General features: G+C 42.5%; 1 protein-coding gene across 1 annotated transcript in view; it reads right to left on the bottom strand.

The window, feature by feature from the left end:
• LOC109920177 (voltage-dependent L-type calcium channel subunit alpha-1C-like) overlaps nt 1-19,792 on the bottom strand; it is a 656,132-nt gene that overhangs the window by 187,108 nt on the left and 449,232 nt on the right. The window contains exons 28-29 of the mRNA XM_048607862.1: nt 7,580-7,738; nt 4,335-4,445 (exon numbers count right to left, since the gene is read on the bottom strand). Of these exons, the coding sequence (XP_048463819.1) occupies nt 4,335-4,445; nt 7,580-7,738 (270 nt within the window). The remainder of the gene's footprint in view (nt 1-4,334; nt 4,446-7,579; nt 7,739-19,792) is intronic.

Genomic DNA, 19,792 nt, shown 5'->3' with positions numbered 1-19,792 from the left:
CCTGGTGAGCTTATCCAGCAACTTCTGTTTTTGTTCTTGATTAACAGCATCCGCAGTTCTTTCATTCTTTTTTCACAGAATACCAAGACAATCCTTCAATATATATTATTTAATTACCTTGTTCAGAGATGTTGTGACAGATGTCTGGGACAAATGGGACTTGAACACAGACCTTCTGACCCAAAGATAGTGATACCTCCTACTGCACCAGAACAGCCCGCAATATTCATCATGTGATGATATTTTACGTTTGGCAAAAATAAATCAATTTTCCTTGCAGTAATAGGTGACTTATCTGAATGACTTTTTAAGACTTTACATTTTAGACTTGTCATCAAGATGTGTTTTACTATTTTAGCAAAGTTCCTTTGTTGAAGAGGATGTCTGACAGAAACTGCATTGAGTAGATATTCCTTAATCAAAATTAGAGAAATGCTGACAGCAGCCTTAAAATAAAGACAGCAAAACTATGTAGAATAAGTAAGCGTCATTAGAAAGCAACAGTTCTCACTTCTGAGCAAAAATGCACTTATAATTCTAAAGCTTATTGAAGAAACTCAATCAGTTTAGAAGTCAAATAGCAGTGATCAATGAAGCATTACTCAAGAAGAAATCACTGAAGGTAAGAGAAAAAACACTCTACTTGAGATTAATTACCCCGGTGTCTGAAATTTCATGACTGAGAGATCAGAATATACAACTTAAGTCACAGGTTTGGAGGAATTATTCAATTGTCTTCCAACGGCAGACAAATTTTCAAAATCTGATTGTCAGAATCCTTGAGATTGCAACCACCATTCAAAGAAAGATAGAGGTGCTTTTACGAAGGTTTACTGCAAGAGGGAGAGACAACTGTAAACAAAAAGTTCTGGAAATCAGTAGGTCAGGTAACACCGTGGAGAGAGAATATGCTAACATTTCCAGTCTTCCAGTCTGGATGACTCTTCATCAGAGTTGACGTGAAGTGTGGAGGGGGCAGTATTTATGCAATAGTTGGAGGCTGAACGGATGGAGTGCTGGGGGAAGAAAGGGTATTGACAGTGTAGATTAAGTGATTGGAATGTGAGAATGGCAGAACAATGGTGTGTCTAACTGCCAAACTGGAAAGAGCAGGTGTTCCCACTGGAATGGGGGGAGGGGAGAGAGGACATGGTGACAAAGAATACAACAGGCAAAGTTAAAAGGAATGGAAGAAATGGGAGAGAGTTCACAATTTGAAGGTGTTGAACTGAATATTAAATCCAGAAGGTTACGCAGTGCCTAGTCCGAAGATGAGATGCTGTTCCTTCAGCTTGTACTTTCACTCGCTGGAGCATTGCAGCATGCCGATGACAGACAAGTGGACACGCAAGCAGGATGCCATGCAGGATGCTTCCCGACTGCAGGAAGGGTCGGGTCATGTTTGTGTACGGACTAGAGGTTTTCTGCAAAGTGGTCACCCAGTCTGCGTTTGGTTTCTCCAATGTATTGTAGGCCACCCTGGATGCAGCGAATGCAATAGACCATGTTGGAGAAGGTACAGGTGAAATGCTGCTTCACCTGGAAAGAGTGTTTGGATGGTGAGCAGGGAAGAGGTGAAGGGGCAGGTGTGGCACCTTTTGCAGTTACATCGGAAGGTGCCGTGGGAAGGGAGTGCAGTGCTGGTAGTCATTGAGGAATGGTCTAGGATGTCTTGGAGGAAGGATCCCTGCGAAATGTAGATGGGGGAGTAAGGGGAAGATGTATTTGGTGGTGGCATTCTGTGGAGACTGGTGGGATACAAGGGGTACCCGATCATGCTGTTGTGAGCGATGGGAAGGAGCAAGGACGGAAGCATGGGTAATAGCTCAGATGCAGTTGAGGACCCTGGCAATGACTGTGGGCAGGAAATCACAGTCATGGAATAGGGAAGCCATGTCAGGAGCACTGTTTGGAAGGTGGCATCATCCGAACAGATACGACATAGGCGAAGGAACTGGGAGAATGGGATGGAATCCTTACAGGATGTTGGGCGTGAACAGCTGTAGTGAAGGTAGCTATGGGAGTCGGTGGCTTTGTAATGGGTGGCAGTGGACAGTTTATTCCTCAAAATAGATATGGAGAGGTCAAAGAAAGGAAAAGAAGTGTCAGGATGGAAATTGGAGGCAAAATTAAATAATTTTTCAAGGTCCAGGCAGGAGCATTTAGTGGCACCGAAACAACTGTCAATGCACCAAATAAAGAGTTGTGGGAAAGGCCAGAGTAACACTAGAACAAAGATTGTTTCACATACGCCAAAAAGAAGCAGGATCCATGTGGGTGCCCATCGCCACTCCTTTGACTTGGCTGAAGTGAGATGAACTAAAGAAGAAATTGTTAAGTGGGAGAACACATTCAGCCAAGTGGGGAAGAGTGGTGGTGGATGGGGACCGTTCAGAGCTCTGGTCAAGGAAGAAGCCAAGAGATGGTTGGAGAGGATAAAACATATGAATCGAGTGGCCTAACTACTGTGAAACCAGGAGTGTAGTGACGTCCTGAACCACAATGTGGTGCAAATGAAGGGAAAGCAGCCAATTAAGTAAGTAGGATTAGTTAATATTTCTAGTCTTAAAAGTTAAAAGTAAGATTTTCAGTTTGTGCTTAAGTCTCTAAGTATTTTTTTTTCTTATACATAGCTTGACACTGGTGTTTGTTTTCAGTCTTTTAAAAAAAAAGTGTAAAGAGCAGGAAATCTCAAGTATTCAACTCACAAATTAAATCAAACACAATAGAGATGGCAGATAGGTTATGTGTTCCTGCTACAGTATGTGGAAGCTGCAGGACAGCAAGGTGATCCAGAACAAACACATTTGTCATAAGAGTCTGTAGCTTAAGGAACTTCAGATCTGTGTTGAGAAGTTGGGAGTCTCAGCTGCAGACACAGTGGCTCAGTGGTTAGCACTGCTGCCTCACAGCGCCAGGAACCTGGGCTCAGTTTGAGCCTCAGGTGACTACCTGTGTGGAGTTTACACATTCTCCCTGTGTGGGATTGCTCTGGTTTCCTCCCACAGTCCAAAGATGTGCAGGTTAGCTGGACTGGCCAAGCTAAATTACCCATAGTGTCCAGGGATGTGCAGACTACGTGAATTAGCCATGCAAATTGCAGGGAGAGGGTAGGGGAGTGCGTGTGGGTGAGATGCTCTTTGGAGGGATGGACTCAATAGGCCAAATGGTCTGCTCCCACACTGTAGGGATTCTATGACACTGCAAAATACCAGGGAAGGGGAAAGTTACAAGAAACCTAGCTTCAGGAGGTGGTCACACCTCTTAGACTTGGCAATTCAAATTAGGTCTGTATTAAGGTCAGGAGGGTGTGACTGCAGGTAAGACAGATATGATACCCTAGGGTGTTAGGTTGGAGGAGCTTTGGCCTCTGCAACTGTTCAACTGTTGTGAGGTTCTTGTAAGCTTTATGGATGGGAGTTGGAACTGCAGGGAGGATGAACGAAATAATCATGGCACCATGGTACAGGGAGCCATTCAAGTTGAGGAGGAGATAGGAATGCTGTAGTGGTAGGGGACAGTCTATGTAAGAAAGCAAGAGTGGATTTCCAACAGGCCATCCTAACTGAACATATGGGTGAGGAGAAGTACCGAAGGTACAAGATGTTATTTTTCTAGTCATGTCAGTTGAATCAGGAGTATTCTTTTGAGCCTTGCAGCAAACAGATAGGCCTCACCCACCACCCCACAACCTTGACTGCAGGCTAATAAAGGCTTACCATATGAAAATTCCCACTGGTTCTAGGACAGAGACTTGTTGACTACATGCCAAAGAAATCAGAAGACAAAATTACTCTCACTGCTCAATTCTGCCAAGATTGAGGCACTTTGCTTCTCACACCAGTTTCTACCTCTCTATACTCACAAGTTAAAATTGGAGCCACAATGTTTCCTAACAGAGTCCATCACTGGAAAAACTAGAGACAGGTTCGCTTATCAAATCAAAGTGACAAAAATATCAATATCAGTCACTACTATACTCAGAGCCTAACGTGTTCTTAGTGGCAATGATTAGAGGGGAGAAACAAAATAACATGGAAAGTTTAGAAATATATATATTAGTAGCTATTTCAAGTGCAAGTAGCTGCAATGTGCAGATGCTCAATGTGGAAAACATTGGGGTACAGTATGTTGAATCAGGTCATTGTATACTTAGCATCAATACACCAGAATATTATTATGCGACCAAGCTTCATAATTATGCATTTATGTACACTATCTGGTGTTTAATGTAACATTGAGTTTGTCCTAGGAATCATTCATGATTAAGCACTATTATTTGGACTAGATAAGAAAGACAGCATGCAATTTTGTTGTTTATTTTCAATACATACTCTGGGCTTGAATGCAATTAACTTCAAAATCATTTCAACTGTGAACAGCCCGGTGAAGAGCATATTAAGGACATCCATGGCTTGACTGAAGGTCTGTGATTGGCCATAGTGCTTAGAAAAAAGAAACAAAGAACTAGATAAAAATCCATGATTTCATGAGGAGTTGATACTTCACTACAGCAGTTAATTTTTGAATAAAATGTATTTGATTTATTTAGAATCTAATTTACACTAAGTGCTACTAATTTTAATGCAGTAATATTACTCTTACGGGCAGATAGTCTTTTCTCAGCAAAACCATTTTCTATTTGCCATTTCTTGGAATTATATCATCTTCATTTCCATTTTGCATACGAGTAAATTGAAAATAATAAATAGGCTGAACAAGGAAACTTATCTTTAAATTCAGTAAAAAAATTAGTAATTAGAGATTTGTATCACATGATACAAACTCTACAAACTTTTCAACAATGCCCTTCTTCAGCAAAAAGCAATAACATTTATTCAAACTAGTAAACGTTCGTAAACAACTAAATGAAACTTTTAAATTACAACTTAAAATTTTCAGTCCAGATAGGTTGCTTTTTGTTAATGAAGACTTAGCATGTCATTAAAACTCATATGAAAGCACCAACCTAAAATTGTGCCTGCCACATTTAGTGGTCAAGTCATGGATTAGTAAAGCAATTTCATAACTTTACATGGATTTCAGTGCCAAATCTAGTGCGATACTAGTGGAGCAAAACTTATAAGAACAGAGAGTTTAAAAGCTGCAGTAAACCATTCTGCACTTCACACCTACTCTGCCATTCAATAAGATCATTCTGATCTGGTTGTAGGCTCAACTTCACTATCCTGTCTTTTGCCAATGTAGAAACTTATGGAAAAGCAGAGAAAATCAGTCAGGGACTTCTAGACTTACGCATTTAACTATGTATATGTGAACTACAGAGGCTGAGTTCTAAGTTGGGGCATAAAAATAGTGAGCTCTGAAAGTCTCACTGATAAACATCAACTTAGAAAAAAAATCTCATTCAACAATCCAGTTGGTATATGGCCAATCAAAAAGAAATCCTCACCAGAGAGATGATGAAAGATGTTACATGAATTTAATCAAATCTAAATTGAGATAGATTTATTTGAAGAAATAACATTTTGGGATGCAGGAAATGAATAATTTGAAACATACTGCAGTATGTTTGGAAGGCACAGGTGGCACAGGTTGTTTTGAACCTAGCTTATCAAAACTGTCTTTTGTTTTTTTTCTGAAAGTTATGACTGTTGTAGATTACTGACAGATTGATTGATAGTTATGATTAGTCAAAAATCCCTTTCCAATTCCATTTTATTGAATCATGTGACTACTAGAGTAGAAGAAGGCAAACTGGATTAATCTAACTATTTTGTCATCAAGTAATTCTTGTGCTCCTATGAGGGTGACTACATTATGTTGCTTTCACACATTTTATACATACAGGGTGTTCCTTAGGTCTGTTGGCTGGACGGCTGGCTTGTAACACAGAGTGATGCTAACAACATGGTTCAGTTTCTGCAAAGGCTAAAGTGACCATGAAGGACTCACCTTCTCAGCCTCTCTTGAGGTGTGATTATCCTTAGACTAAACCACCACCAGTTACCTCTCTCTCTCTAATGAGAGAGAGTAGCCCTATGGTTTGGTAAGACTATGGCTACTCTATCTTATTCACACACAATTTATATCAATGACTTGAATGAGCAGAATGAAGGCATTGCAGCTAAATTTGAAGATGCAACATTGATGTGTAGGAAATTTTGTTGTAAAAAGGACTTAAAGGGGATGCAGATAAATATGGACAGGTTAAGTGAATGGGAAAAGATCTAGCAGATGGAGTATAATGTGGGAAATTGTGAAGTTGTTCACCTTGGACATGAAGAATAAAAAACAAGCAGTATTACTTAAACAGTGAATGCCTGCAGAATTTCGAAATGCAGAGGGATCTAGATATTCTATTACTTGAGTCACGAAATGTTAGAATACAAATAGAGCAAATAATAAAGTTCAATGGAATTCCATTCCTTATTATGAGAAGACTTGAACGTTAAAGAAAGGATGTTGTATTTTGGTTATTTAGGGCATTGGTGAGACTACATCTCACATACTGTGTGCAGTCCTTATTTAAGAATGTTATAAATACTGTAAATGAAGGTTGTTCAATGAGGTTTACTAATTTGTTACTTGAAATGAATAGGTTGTCCTATGAAGAAAGGATGAACAGATTGGGCTTGTTTCCATTGGAATTTAGACGAATGTGTGGCGAGAAGTTTGAGGTGTGAGAGTTCCTGAACAGACTTGACAAGGTGGGCGTGGTAAGGGTGTTTCCTCTTATGGGTGAGTCTGGAACCAGGAGGCATTGTTTAAAAATTACAGGTTGCTCTTTCAGGACAGCGATGAGGGGAATATTCTTTTTTCTCTTAGACAGTTGTGAGACTTTGGAATACTACGCCTCAGACAGTGTTGGATATGGGGTCAGTGAATTTTTTTTAGGCAGATCTGGATAGATCCTTGGAAAAATTCAGCAGGTCTGGCAGCATCTGTGGAGAGAATTTAGAGTTAATGTTTTGGGTCCAGTGACCCTTCTTCAGAACGTGAGAGTCACTAGATCCGAAATGTTGACTCTGATTATTTCTCTCCACAGATGCTGCCAGATCTGCTGAACTTTTCCAGAAATTTCTATTTGTGTTTCAATATTACGTACTGGGTGTATGGCATTGCCTGAGAAAAGTATAAAGTAAAAGTCAGTTAGAAAGAAGTGCAAGTCCACAGCCGAGTACATGTGAAATTTCCTCCATTTTTTTCCTATGATAGGAAAAGCAGTCAGGCTCCTTTAATGATGTGTATATTTCCTTGCCCAATTTTCCTCTTTGTGGTGTATGCAGGACAGGCTTTATGCACAGGTGCTAAAATAAATCCTAACACCTCATAAATAAGTAGCAGATGAGAAACAAGTCAGAATTGTTTAGTTGCATGAAATAATTTCTTTGAAACACAGTTAAGAACATGAGCACGTATTTTTCAAAAGCCTGCACAGAGGGACTTCTCATTCCATTTGCAGAAAATAAAAACTCCAAATTAATGCATGTTTTTTTTTCCAACTGGAATACTTCTTGGAACTGTTCTCACTCCACTGGTGTTACTTCATCTGAAATGCAACAGAAATCCACTCTAACCAAAGGTAATTAAATTCCAATTATTCACTTTGTCATACCTGCATTGCCAGGCAAATTGTGTTCAGCAGAATCAAGACAAACATCAGGTACTCGAAGTAGGTGGAATTTACCACATACCACACTTTATACTGGTAAGTATTCTTCGGGATATAGCGCCGAAGAGGCCGAGCCTTTAAGGCATATTCCACACACTGGCGCTGTGAATGGCAGGAAAATAAATGGTATTTTATATCACAATAAATATCATATCATATGCTATAAAAAGGGCATGTGACACCTATTAACATTGCATAAACATACTTTAGTTACTTTGTATTAAATATTTTAGTACAGGTTGAAAATACTAATATTTTGTGATAACAAATAAATTATTAAGCAGCATCAGACTTGATCTTTAAATATTCTATTTTGTGTTAATTTCAACTGAATATATGAATGCAGATGGCATAAACCTAGGAGACTATTCTAGTTTCAACTAAACCTCAAAAGGTGTACTGTTTAAAAATCAGGTCCCAGACTCAAGTCGTGACTTTATTTTTATAAATTTGCATCAGGACCATAGAACCATCAAGATTTACAACACATATAGAGGCCGTGCATACACATAATTAAAGAGAACTATTGGATAGAACAGGATCTTTGTCCCAACTGGTCTGCTGATGTTTATGCTGTACACAAGCTTCTTTACCAGGCTACTTCATCAGACACCATCTACAAAACCTTTTATCCCTTTCTCCGTCATATAATTATCTAGCTTTCCCTTAAAGGTATATTTGTTGTTCGCTTTAGTTATTCAATTATTAAATTGAGTTTATTCTTAAATTTTGTCACCCAGTTTTGTGTCCCCATAAGGAAATGTCTGTTACATCTAATATATCAAACTCCTTAATGACTCCTTAATTGTAATTAATCTAATGATTCTTAATCTTTTAGTTCTCATATTGCCCTTGGGAACTCTGTTATAAATTCTTCAGTCCCTCTATATCCTTTTTGAACTATGTGCATGAGAACATTTTGATACATTTATTCATGTGATAAAGACATCATCGGCACAGACAGCATTTATTGTCAAGGTGAGCCATCTTCTTAAACTGCTGCAATTGTTGTGGTGTAGGTATATTGCTAGAGGGATTAAATTCCAGGATTTCTACTTAGCGACAGTGAAGGAAATGAAATATATATTCTAGATCAGGATGGTGTGTGACTCAGAGGAAAAATTGCAAATTGCAAACATTCCCATGTTCCTACTACCCTTGTTTTTCAGGGGAAGACTTCACTTGTTTGGAAGATATTATTGAAGGAGGGTCACATATTGCTGCAGTTCAACTTGTAGCTGGTATAACAATAACGTCACTGTATGCCCAAAGTGAAAGAATGAATGGTTAAAATGGTGGCTGGGGTGCTAATTGAACAGCTTTCGTTATCCTTGACAGTACTGAGATTTATGAAATATGTTGCAGTGGCACAGATCCATGCAAGTGGAACTTATTCCATCACACTCCTAACATGTGTCTTGTTAATCATGGACAGACCTTAGAGTCTGGAGGTGAACTACATGCCACAAAATACCCAGTCTCTGTCCTGGTAATGCAACTCAAGTATGTACATGGCTGGTCTAGTCAATGGTCTCATATTTTTTAGGAAAGAATGGTTGAGTTAGCACTTTTGCAAAATGTTAACCTAGCTGTAACTGAAAATGGTTAGAAGAAGTTAAGAAGAGAAAAATAAACTGACTATGCAAAACCAACTTTTATGTGGTCACAGAGAGACATGCACAATCATATAATGGTTCTTGTCCAGGAGATAACAAAGGCCTTGACAACGTATTGTGAGAATGTAAATTGGACATTGGTCAGAACAAAAGCTATGAACCACAGATGGCAGACAAGCTCTCTCTGAACTGCCAATTCCTTAGGTGAAAGAAGACGTAATTTTCGCAGAGACCACCTTGTAACAGTAGACGTTTTAGCTTGCCACCTAAGTATGATTCAAAAGAGGCAAGATGTCTAGCCAAAGGTAGATTACATCTTAACAATCCAGGAAGAAACACGGCTCAATGGACCAGAAGGCCCAAGTTCAAGTACTAAAGAGTATGTAACAACATCTCAAGAGCATGTAATCACATCTCTGAACAGGTTGATTTAAAAAAAACTCCAGGAAGAAACACTGCTTCAGGCAGACACTGAAGAAGAGGGAGAGCACTACATCTTAAAAAAGTTTGTGGTCTGCAGGTGAAATTACCTGGGTAAAAATGCCATGCCAACTGAGGAATTTTCTCTCTCTCTTTCTCTCTCTATTAATATCTGCTGTCCTGGGATCTACTTGCGCTGTTTAAGGGGTGGGTATAACTCTTGATTTTCTTATCCTACTGAAATAAGCTGTTGAAATTATTATACTTATTAGTTAACTGTTAGTGTGTGTTAGTGAGAATTAGATTTTTGTTTTTTTTTAAGTGGGTAATTTTTTCTGGTTAATCAAAGGGATGGCAGGCCAGCTCCTTCAAGCAGTATGCTCCACCTGTGCAACATGTGTGCACAAGGTGCCTTCAGTACCTCCAACTCGAACGTCGGGTCATAGAGCTTAAGTAAGGTCTGGAGGCACTGCGGAGCATCCGGGAGAACGAGAGTTTACATGAATAGCACGTACAAGGCAATGGTCACCCCAAAGTGTAAAAGGATGCAGGAGGATAGGGAATGGGTGACCATGGCATGCAAGCATAAGGCAAGGTAGGTAGTGCAGGAGTCCCAACAGCCAACTGGTACTCTGTGCTGAGTTCTGGCGACAGCAATAATGCTCCAGGGAATTGCAGCCAAAGCAAAATCCACACTGCCACAGAGATAGTAGGACCTGCTGCTGCTGGAGAATCTGAGATAACAAGGTGTAGAGCTGGATGAACACAGCAGGCCAGGCAGCATCAGAGGAGCAGGAAAGCTGACGTTTCGGGTCTGGACCCTTCTTCAGAAATGGGAGAGGAGAAGGGGAATCTGAAATAAATAGAGAGAGGGGAGAAGGCGGATGGAAGGTGGATAAAGGAGCAGATAGGTGGAGAGGAGATGGACAGGCCAAGGAGGCGGGGATGGAGCCAGTAAAGGTGAGTGTAGGTGGGGAGTTAGGATGGGAGTTGGTCAGTCAAGGGAAGACAGACAGGTCAAGGAGGCGGGAATGAGCAGTTCTTCTAAGGATGTCTACCTTGAAGAAGTTACCCTCCTCCCTCCGTAAAGACTTCAGTGGATCTCTCTCCCACTGCAACCCTCTGGTAATCTCTTCGGCCTTGAAACTGCTCATCACTGCCTCCTTGACCTGTCCGTCTTCCCTTGCCTGACCAACCCCCATCCTAACTTTTTGGATATTTTGGGTTTGGGGGAAGGGAACCAGCCAGTGGCTGTGGTACATGCTGTACTAATGACATAGGTAAGAAGAGGGATGAGGTCCTAAAGGCTGAATTTAGGAAGTTACGAGCCAGATTGAAAGATAGGACCTCTGGATTGCTACCCGTGCTACATGCTAGTGAGGTTAAGAATTATCAGATTAGGCAGTTTAATACATGGCTGGAGGAGTGGTGTAGGACGGAGGATTTTGGATTTCTGCATAACTGGGACCATTTCTGAGGAAGGTGGGCCTGTTCAAGAGGGATTGTCTTCACCCAAACAGTGGCGTGTGCAACATTCTTGCGGGTGGTTTTGCTAGCACTGTTGGGTGGACTTTAAACTAGCAGAGGGATGGGAACCTAAGGAAAGGCTCTGAGCTAGCTACAGTGGGTGAGGGCTTAAGGAAAAAGAGAGTCAAGATAGTAAATAAAAAGTAAGGAGTAGCTGAACTGTGCAGCACTAAGATGAGTGGAAACCAGATAGTGACAGAAAAGGACAGAATGTTTAAAAACAAACGTTCTTCTGGTAAAGGTGTTGATTCAAAAAGAAGGTATCTAAAGTTTTGCAGTAGATTTGTAGCTTGAGTTGTGGGTGTTGTGGTTGGTTGCCTCGCCGAGCTGATTTCTTGTTTCGCAGACATTTCGTTACCATGTTTGGTAACATCCTCAGTGCAGTCTCCGATGAAGTGTCGGTGTGTTTTCCCACCTGGTTTTTAAACTCTGGAGTCCATTGAGCTGGATTGCCTCACTTCCGGTTTTCCTTCGTAGTGGAATGTATATGGGGTCGAGTTCAATGTGTTTATTAATAGCATGCTTTGTGGAGTGCCAGGCTTCTAGGAATTCTCGTGCCTGTCTCTGCCTAGCTTGTCCCAGGATTTTAGTGTTGTCCCAGTCGAAATGGTGGTTCTCCTTGTCCATATGGATTGAGATAAGTGAGTACTGGTCGTGTCATTTTGTAGCCAGTTGGTGTTCATGCACCTTGTTGTTAGTTTCCTTCCTGTTTCTCCGACGTAGTGTCTCTCACAGTGTCTGCAGGGGATCTTGTAGATGACATTGGTCCTGTCCATGGTGGGGAGTGGGCCTTTAGTTCGGGTGAGCAGTTGTCTTAGGGTTGACGTGGGCTTGTGTGCCACTCTGATGCCCAGCGGTCTTGTGGTGAGTTCCGATGTGTTCCTGATGTAGGGTAGTGTGATGAGTGTGTCGGGGCGTGTAGTATCGTCCTGACATTGCTCGTGTAGGCATCTTCTGACCCAGTTTTTTGGATATCCATTATCCTTGAAAACCTGGAAGAGGCATTCTTCTTCCTCTTGGCGTAGTTCCGTGTTGCTGCAGTGTGTTTTTGCCCGTTTAAATAGTGCTTGCATGCAGCTTCGTTTGTGTGTGCTGGGATGGTTGCTGTTGAAGTTCAGTACCTGGTCCATGTGTGTGGCTTTTCTGTGTACTTTCGTTTGCAGTTCCCCGTTTGTCTTGCACTCTACCATGACATCCAGGAATGAGAGCTGTTTGTTCTTCTCCTCCTCTCTGGTGAATTTTATCCCGGTGAGGATGTTGTTTATAAGTTTGTGTGTCTCCTTTAATTTGGACAAAGGTGTCGTCCACGTAGCGTATAGGTATAAAGAAGGTATAAAAACTCACAAGGGCACATTACCTGAATGCTCGTATCATTTGAAACAAGGTAAATGAGTTGACGGCACGATCATTGCAAATTGGTATGATTTAGTGGACACTACAGGGACATGGCTGCAGGGTGTCACGACTGGGAGTTAAATGTCCAGGGGAATCAGACTATTTAAAGGACAGACAGGATGGAAAGGGAGGTGGTGTAGCTCTGATATTTAAGGATGACATAAGAGTGGTAGAGATGATACAGGTTCTATGGAGATAAAGCTTGAATCAATGTGAGTGGAAATTAGAAACAGTAAGGGGAAAAGTCACTGATAGGTGTAGTCTATAGGCCACCAAATAATAACATCATGATGGGGCAGGCAGCAAACAAAGAAATAACTAATGCACGTAAAAATGGTATGGCAATTATCATGGGGAGTTTAATCTATATATTGGTTGGTCAAACCAATTCGGTCAAGGAAGACTTGGGTAGGAGTTCACAGTAAGTATCTGCGATAATTTTCTCAACAGTATGTAATAGAACCTACAAGGGAGCAAGCCATCCTAGATCTCGTCCTGTGTAACGAGACAGGAATAATTAATGATCTCATAGTTAGGGATCTTCTCAGAAGGAGAGACTACAGTATGGTTGAATTTAAAACGCAGATGGAGGGTGAGAAGTTAAATCCAATACCCCAGTGTCTTATGCTTAAACAAAGGAGACTACAATGGGATGAGGGAGGAGTTGTCTTAGATAGACTGGGAGCAAAGACTATGTGGTGAGACAATTGAGGAACAGTGGAGGATTTTCAAAGTGATTTTTCAGTGCTCAGCAAAAGTATACACCAGTGGAAAGGAAGCACTGTAGGAAAAGGGATAATCAGCCATAGGTAACTAATGAAATAAACAAGGGTATCAAATTGAAAGCCAATGCATAAAAAGTGACAAAAAATTAGGGGAAAACCAGAGGATTGGGAAATCTTTAAAGGTCAACAGAAAGCCATGAAGCTATAAAGAAAAGTAAGACAGATTATGAGAGTAAACTAGTTCATAATATAAAAACAGATAGCAAAAGTTTCTACAAATAAATAAAAATGAAAAAGAGTGGCTAAGGTAGGGGTTGCACAGTGGCTCACGGGTTAGCACTATTGCCTCACAGTGTCAGGGATCTGGGTTCAATTCTAGCCTTAGGCGACCGTCTGTGTGGAGTCTGTACATTCTCCCTATGTCTTTGTGGGCTTCGTCTGGGTGCTTCAATTTCCTCCCACAGTCCAAAGATGTGCAGGTTAGCTGGATTAGTTATGGTAAAATGCAGAGATAGGGTAGAGGGTGGGTCTGGGTGGGATGCTCTTCAGATGCTCAGTGTGGACTCAATGGGCGAAATGGCCTGCTTCCACACTGTAGGGATTCTGTGATTCTCCTAAACATTGGTTCTTTATAGGATGAGAAGGGGGATTTAATAATGGGAAACAAGGAAATGGCTGAGGCGTTGAACAAGCGTTTTGTGTCGGTCTTCACAGTGGAAGACACAAATAACATGCCAATAATTGATGACAACGAGTCTATGGCAGGCAAAGACTGAAGAGGTAGGGTTGGGCAAACTAATGGGGTAAAAAGTAAACAAGTCTCCTGGCCCTGATTGAATGCATGCCAAGGTACTAGAAGAGATGATGGGGAAAGTAGCAAATGCACTTGTGATAATTTACCAAAATTCACTGGACTCTCGGGCGGTTCTGGCAGATTGGAAAACAGCAAATGTGATGCCATTGGTTAAAAAGGGAGGTGGACAAAAGGAGGGTTACCTTAACTCCTGTAGTGGAGAAAATGCTTGAATCTATCATTAAAGAAGAATTAGCAAAACATCTGCATAGCAATTTTCCATCAGGCAGATGCAGCATGGGTTCATGAAAGGCAGGTCAAGTTTAACTAATTTACTTGAATTCTTTGAGGACATTATGAGCAGGGTGGGCAATGGGGAATTGGTGGGTGTGGTGTTTTTGATTTCCAAATTGGCATTCAACAAGGTGCTGCACAAAAGGCATAAAGTTGCACAGTGTTACGGGTAATGAATTAGCATGGACAGAGAATTGGTGGACTAACAGAAAGCAAAGAATGGGGATAAATAGTTGTTTTTCTGTTTGGAGGTGAATAGTTAGTGATGTACCTCAGGGATCACTGTTGGTATGCAATCGTTTACAAATTACATAAGTGATTTGGAGTTGGGGAACAAGTGTAGTGTGTCAGATGATACTAAGACGAGTGGTACAGCAAAGCATGCAAAGGACACGAAGTCTGCACAGGGATGAAGACAGGTTAAGTGAGTGGGCTAGGGTCTGGCAGATGGAGTACAATGTTGGTAATCTGAGGTCATCCATTTTGGTAGGAATAGCAGCAAAATGGACTATTATTTAAATGGTGAAAAATTGCAGCATGCTACTGTGCAGAGGGACCTCGGTGTCCTTATGCGTGAATCACAAAAAGTTGGTTTTCAGATTGTGGTGACTGGAACTAGGTGGATCTTGTTGACTACGAGGTCTTTGATTGGGCTTGTTAACCCGAGCCAATCAGGAAGCCCTGACTGACAAATATAAACGGGGGATTCAGCCCCATGCTCCTTAACTTTGGGCACCTGGTGTGGAAGGGAGCGGGCAGTTTGGAGGATCTCCTTGTGGGTCTGTTCCTGGGCCTGGCCAAGCTAGCCATTAACAGCTCAGGCAGCAGGCTGTGGAGGTGGTCGTTATGGCCGACTGCCTGCTCCTCTTCTGTGGTTACGTTCGAACCCAAGTGCCCTTGGAGAGGCAGCATGTGATGTTCACCAACACTCTCGATGTCTTTTGGGAGATGTGGGTGCCGTGGGGTGTGGAATGCTTTATTTTCTCCTTCAACTCTATTTTGATTTGATCCCAACTCTCCCCTTCACTATTTTCATGTAAGCATTGCTCGTTCCGAGCTTTGCTTGTTACTGGTTCACTGGTCACGCCAGCACAAGTAAATAAAGGGTGACTTGGTGATGGGATACCGGTCGCCATGCAGTTATTTCAGTGGCACAGGAGAAAACAGTACATGCCTGAAGAACATTTGCTCACAATAGTCACCTTGGGGTTGGGATAAGAATTTCTGGTGTCATGCCTTTATTTGGAAAGCTTGACTTGTTTGATCTGCTGTCGAAGACTGGGCCCAGTATGCTGAAAGAATGTTTCAGAGATAGTGGGAACTGCAGATGCTGGAGAATCTGAGATAACAAGATGTAGAGCTGGATGAACACAGCAGGCCAAGCAGCATCAGAGGAGCAGGAAGGCTGACGTTTCGGGCCTAGACCCTTCTTCAGAAATGGATTTTTTCCAGGGTAATGATATTGGGGCAGATGAAAAGCAACAAAGTAATCCTTATGACTGCCTGCAGAACTGCAGCATTTTCAGTTATAAGGATCTTAACTTTCCCAGAGGCACCAGACATTAAAATCTTCCAATAGTTGATGGAGTTGGTTAAGGAATATTATGACCACAAACCTCCTCTAATCCTGAGATGCTATCGGCTGTTAGAGAACCAGAGTAATCCATATCTGGATTTTTGACAAGGTTAAGACAACTGGCAGAGGCATGTGATTTTGGGTTAACACTGAATGAGATGCTGAGAGACTGTTTGGTATGTGCGATTCATGACATAACCAGGCGAAAGCACCTATCAGCTGAATGCTTTGTCACTAGAAAACGTGACAAGTCGAGCATGGGAACTTTGGGGCATCCCAATGGAAGTGGACATCCTCACTTATCCAACTGAGCTTGGGGAACACCATTTGAGTGTAGGCACTCACAGAGCCTTACGCAGGGCATATCCTGAGCAGAAAGAGCCCAGGCTAGCCCACAGTAGAACCCCACAACAATGCCGAGCCTCAGCTAAAAAGTTCTGCAGGAAATTGGCTGGCAAGCCATTGTAGTTGCTGCCAGTATGTGGACTCGAGACAGCAGAGGGGTCCTACAAGGCCTGACTTGAGTAAGAAAACTCATAGGCTGGTATCCGGGAGAGTGCACACCTTGGAAAATCCCCCTACATATGGGTTGGAATAATTAAACTTAGCAACATCCTAATCGGAACCAATTAAAGTTAATGTTTGTTTAAATGGTCACCCAGTTCCCATGTGGGATCAATACTGACACAGTTGTATCTGTGGTTGCAGAACCATCTTTAACAAGATTGATTCAGGTCTCCTACACTTAAGTTTGCACAAGACTCGACTGAGAACATACACTAGGGAACTGTTGCAAATTAAGGGTTCAGTTCTGACCTCCTATGAGAAGCAGTTGGTGCCATTACCACTGATGCTAGTGAGAGACTCAGGCCCAAGCCTATTGGGGCAGGATTGGTTGAGAAAGATTCCCCTCAATTGCTCAACATTTTTCAATTGGAAAATGGCTGCCTCAGTGAATCCTAGTGAAATATCCAGATGTATGCCACAATTAATATCCATAAGTGTTTATATCAATATACAAGGCTGCTTTTTGGGGTATCATCAACCTCCACCCTTTTCCAGTGGACCATGGAGAACACTTTACAAGGGCTGTCCCAGGTTGCCATCTGTCTGAATAATATGCTAATAACCAGGAAGACCTATCAAGAGCACTTGGAGAACTTGGGCATAGTGGTTAAATGTTTCTCCCAGGCACGTGTATGCTTTAGAAGGGAAAAATACATGTTCCAGGCACCCCATGTGACCTAGTCAGGTTACAGAGTCGACAAAACTGGGTTACAGCCATTGAAAGATAAAGTGAGGGCGATCAAAGGAGCCCTGGCTCCCACGTCTGTACTGGAGCTTAGGTCTTTCCTTGGGTTAGTACATTATTACGGAAAATTCGTATATAACCTGACCTCCAACTTGGCACCTTTACACCTGCTATTGAAGATGGGTCAGCCTTTGAAATTGTGGCATAGCCAAGAAGTAGCCTTTAAGGAAGTGAAAAAGCAGCTATCATCATCTAAGGTGTTGGCCCACTTTGACCCAAAGTGAGAAGTGGTGCTGACATGTGATGCCTCCCTGTACGGTACTGGCGTAGAGTTGGCTCACCAGTGGACTGATGGAGAGGAATGCTCAATAGTGTATACTTCCAGACTTTGGCTGATGCTGAACGCAAATACGCTCAGGGTAGAGAAGGAAAGTTTGGCAGTCATTTTTGGTGTGAAGAAGTTCCACCAGTACCTTTATGGACGGGAATTTGTCACAGTAACAGATCACAAACCTCTGCTAGGGCTACTGAAGGAAGACAAGGTGGTGCTGCCCATAGCTTCCAGGAAAATTCAGCATTGGGCCCTTATTCTCGGTGTGTACAAGTACAAGTTAGAACACCATCCAGGAAGCCAAGTGGCTAATGCAGATGCCCTGAGCTACCTCCCACTGGCAGATACTCCACTGGTATTGTATAGTGAACTATACGGTAAATGGAAAAGCCCTGGGGAAAATTGATGCACAAAAAGATCTGGGTGTTCAGGTCCATTGTACCCTGAAGGTGGCAACGCAGTCGATAGAGTGGTCAAGAAGGCATATGGCATGCTTTCATTCATCGGACGGGGCACTGAGTACAAGAGTTGGCAGGTCATGTTACAGTTGTATAGGACTTTGGTTCGACCACATTTGGAATACTGCGTACAGTTCTGGTCGCCACATTACCAAAAGGATCTGGATGCTTTGGAAAGGGTGCAGAGGAGGTTCACCAGGATGTTGCCTGGTATGGAGGGCGCTAGCTATGAAGAGAGGTTGAGTAGATTAGGATTATTTACATTAGAAAGACGGAGGTTGAGGGGGGACCTGATCGAGGTCTACAAAATCATGAGAGGTATAGACAGGATGGATAGCAAGAAGCTCTTTCCCAGAGTGGCGGACTCAATTACTAGGGGTCACGATTTCAAGGTGAGAGGGCAAAAGTCTAAGGGAGATATGCATGGAAAGTTCTTTACGCAGAGGGTGGTGGGTGCCTGGAACGCGTTGCCAGCGGAGGTGGTCGAGGCGGGCCCGATAGTGTCATTTAAGATGTATCTAGACAGATACATGAATGGACAGGGAGCAGAGGGATACAGATCCTTGGAAAATAGGCAACAAGTTTAGATAGAGGATCTGGATTGGCGCAGGCTTGGAGGGCCGAAGGGCCTGTTCCTGTGCTGTAATTTTCTTTGTTCTTTGTTGTTCTTTGATGGTGGTGCCTCCCCAGAAGAATTCGTGTTTGTTTTAAATTTCCTGGACACCCTTCTGATCGTCACTGACAACATCCAACTGTGAACACTAAAAGATCCTGTCCTAGCAAAACTAAAACACCTGGTGGTAATGGCAGAGGCAGAAAGGCCATTGCAACCAGGACTGAAACCTTTCTGGACCCAGCAAGACCAGGTCACTGTAGAGGACAGTATATTACTTCGGGGAGCAAGAGTGGTTGTCCTGAGTAAAGGCTGCCGTCAGATACTGGCTGAACTCCACCAGGGTCATCCAGGGGTTTCCAAGATGAAGATGTTAGCAAGAATCTATAACTGGTGGCCAGGGTTGGATGCTGACATAGCTGCATTGGCGGGGCAGTGCGCAAAGTGCCAACAAGGACAAAAGTTGCTACCAGCAGTGGCCCCACATTCATGGGAATAGCCGGGTGAACCCTAGACTCGGATACATGTTGACTATGCCAGTCTTTTCACGGGGTCGATGTTCCTAGTCATTTTGTTATCCCATTCAAAGTGGTTGGACATGCATAAAGTCCATTCAGCAAACTTGGGGATGACAGTTGAGAAGATTTCAGCATCGTTCACGATACACAGACTCCGGAAGTATTGCTCGTGGATAATGGGATGTCAGTTACCAGCAAGGAATTTGAGTATTTCCTGAAGTTGAATGGCATTTGACACATAAAGACAGCTCCATACCATCCATCATCCAATGGTCTGGCAGAAAGAGCGGTCCAAATGTCGAAAGCAGGCTTAAAGAAGCAGCGTACAGCGTCACTCAATGCCAAACTGTCCTGGTTCCTGTTTGATTATAGGACCACCCTGCAGGCAACAACAGGGATAGCTCCAGCAGAGTTGCTGATGGGGAGCAGACTCTGCACCAGGTTAGACCTGATACTCCCAGACCTGGGGGGAAGAGGGAAATGGCAGCAGGAATACTGGCCACACACGCTCTCTAAGTGAGAGAGACAATTTAATTCGGGAGACAAGGTTGGGTGCTGGAACCATGGAAATGGCCTTGTATGGAAAGGAGGCGAGGTGGATGAGGGGTCAGGTCCCATGACTTACAAAGTTTGGGTAG

Source organism: Rhincodon typus, chromosome 18 (assembly GCF_021869965.1).
Source record: "Rhincodon typus isolate 14 chromosome 18, sRhiTyp1.1, whole genome shotgun sequence".
Lineage (NCBI taxonomy): Eukaryota > Metazoa > Chordata > Chondrichthyes > Orectolobiformes > Rhincodontidae > Rhincodon > Rhincodon typus.
This window is presented reverse-complemented; position numbering and strand designations above follow the sequence as displayed.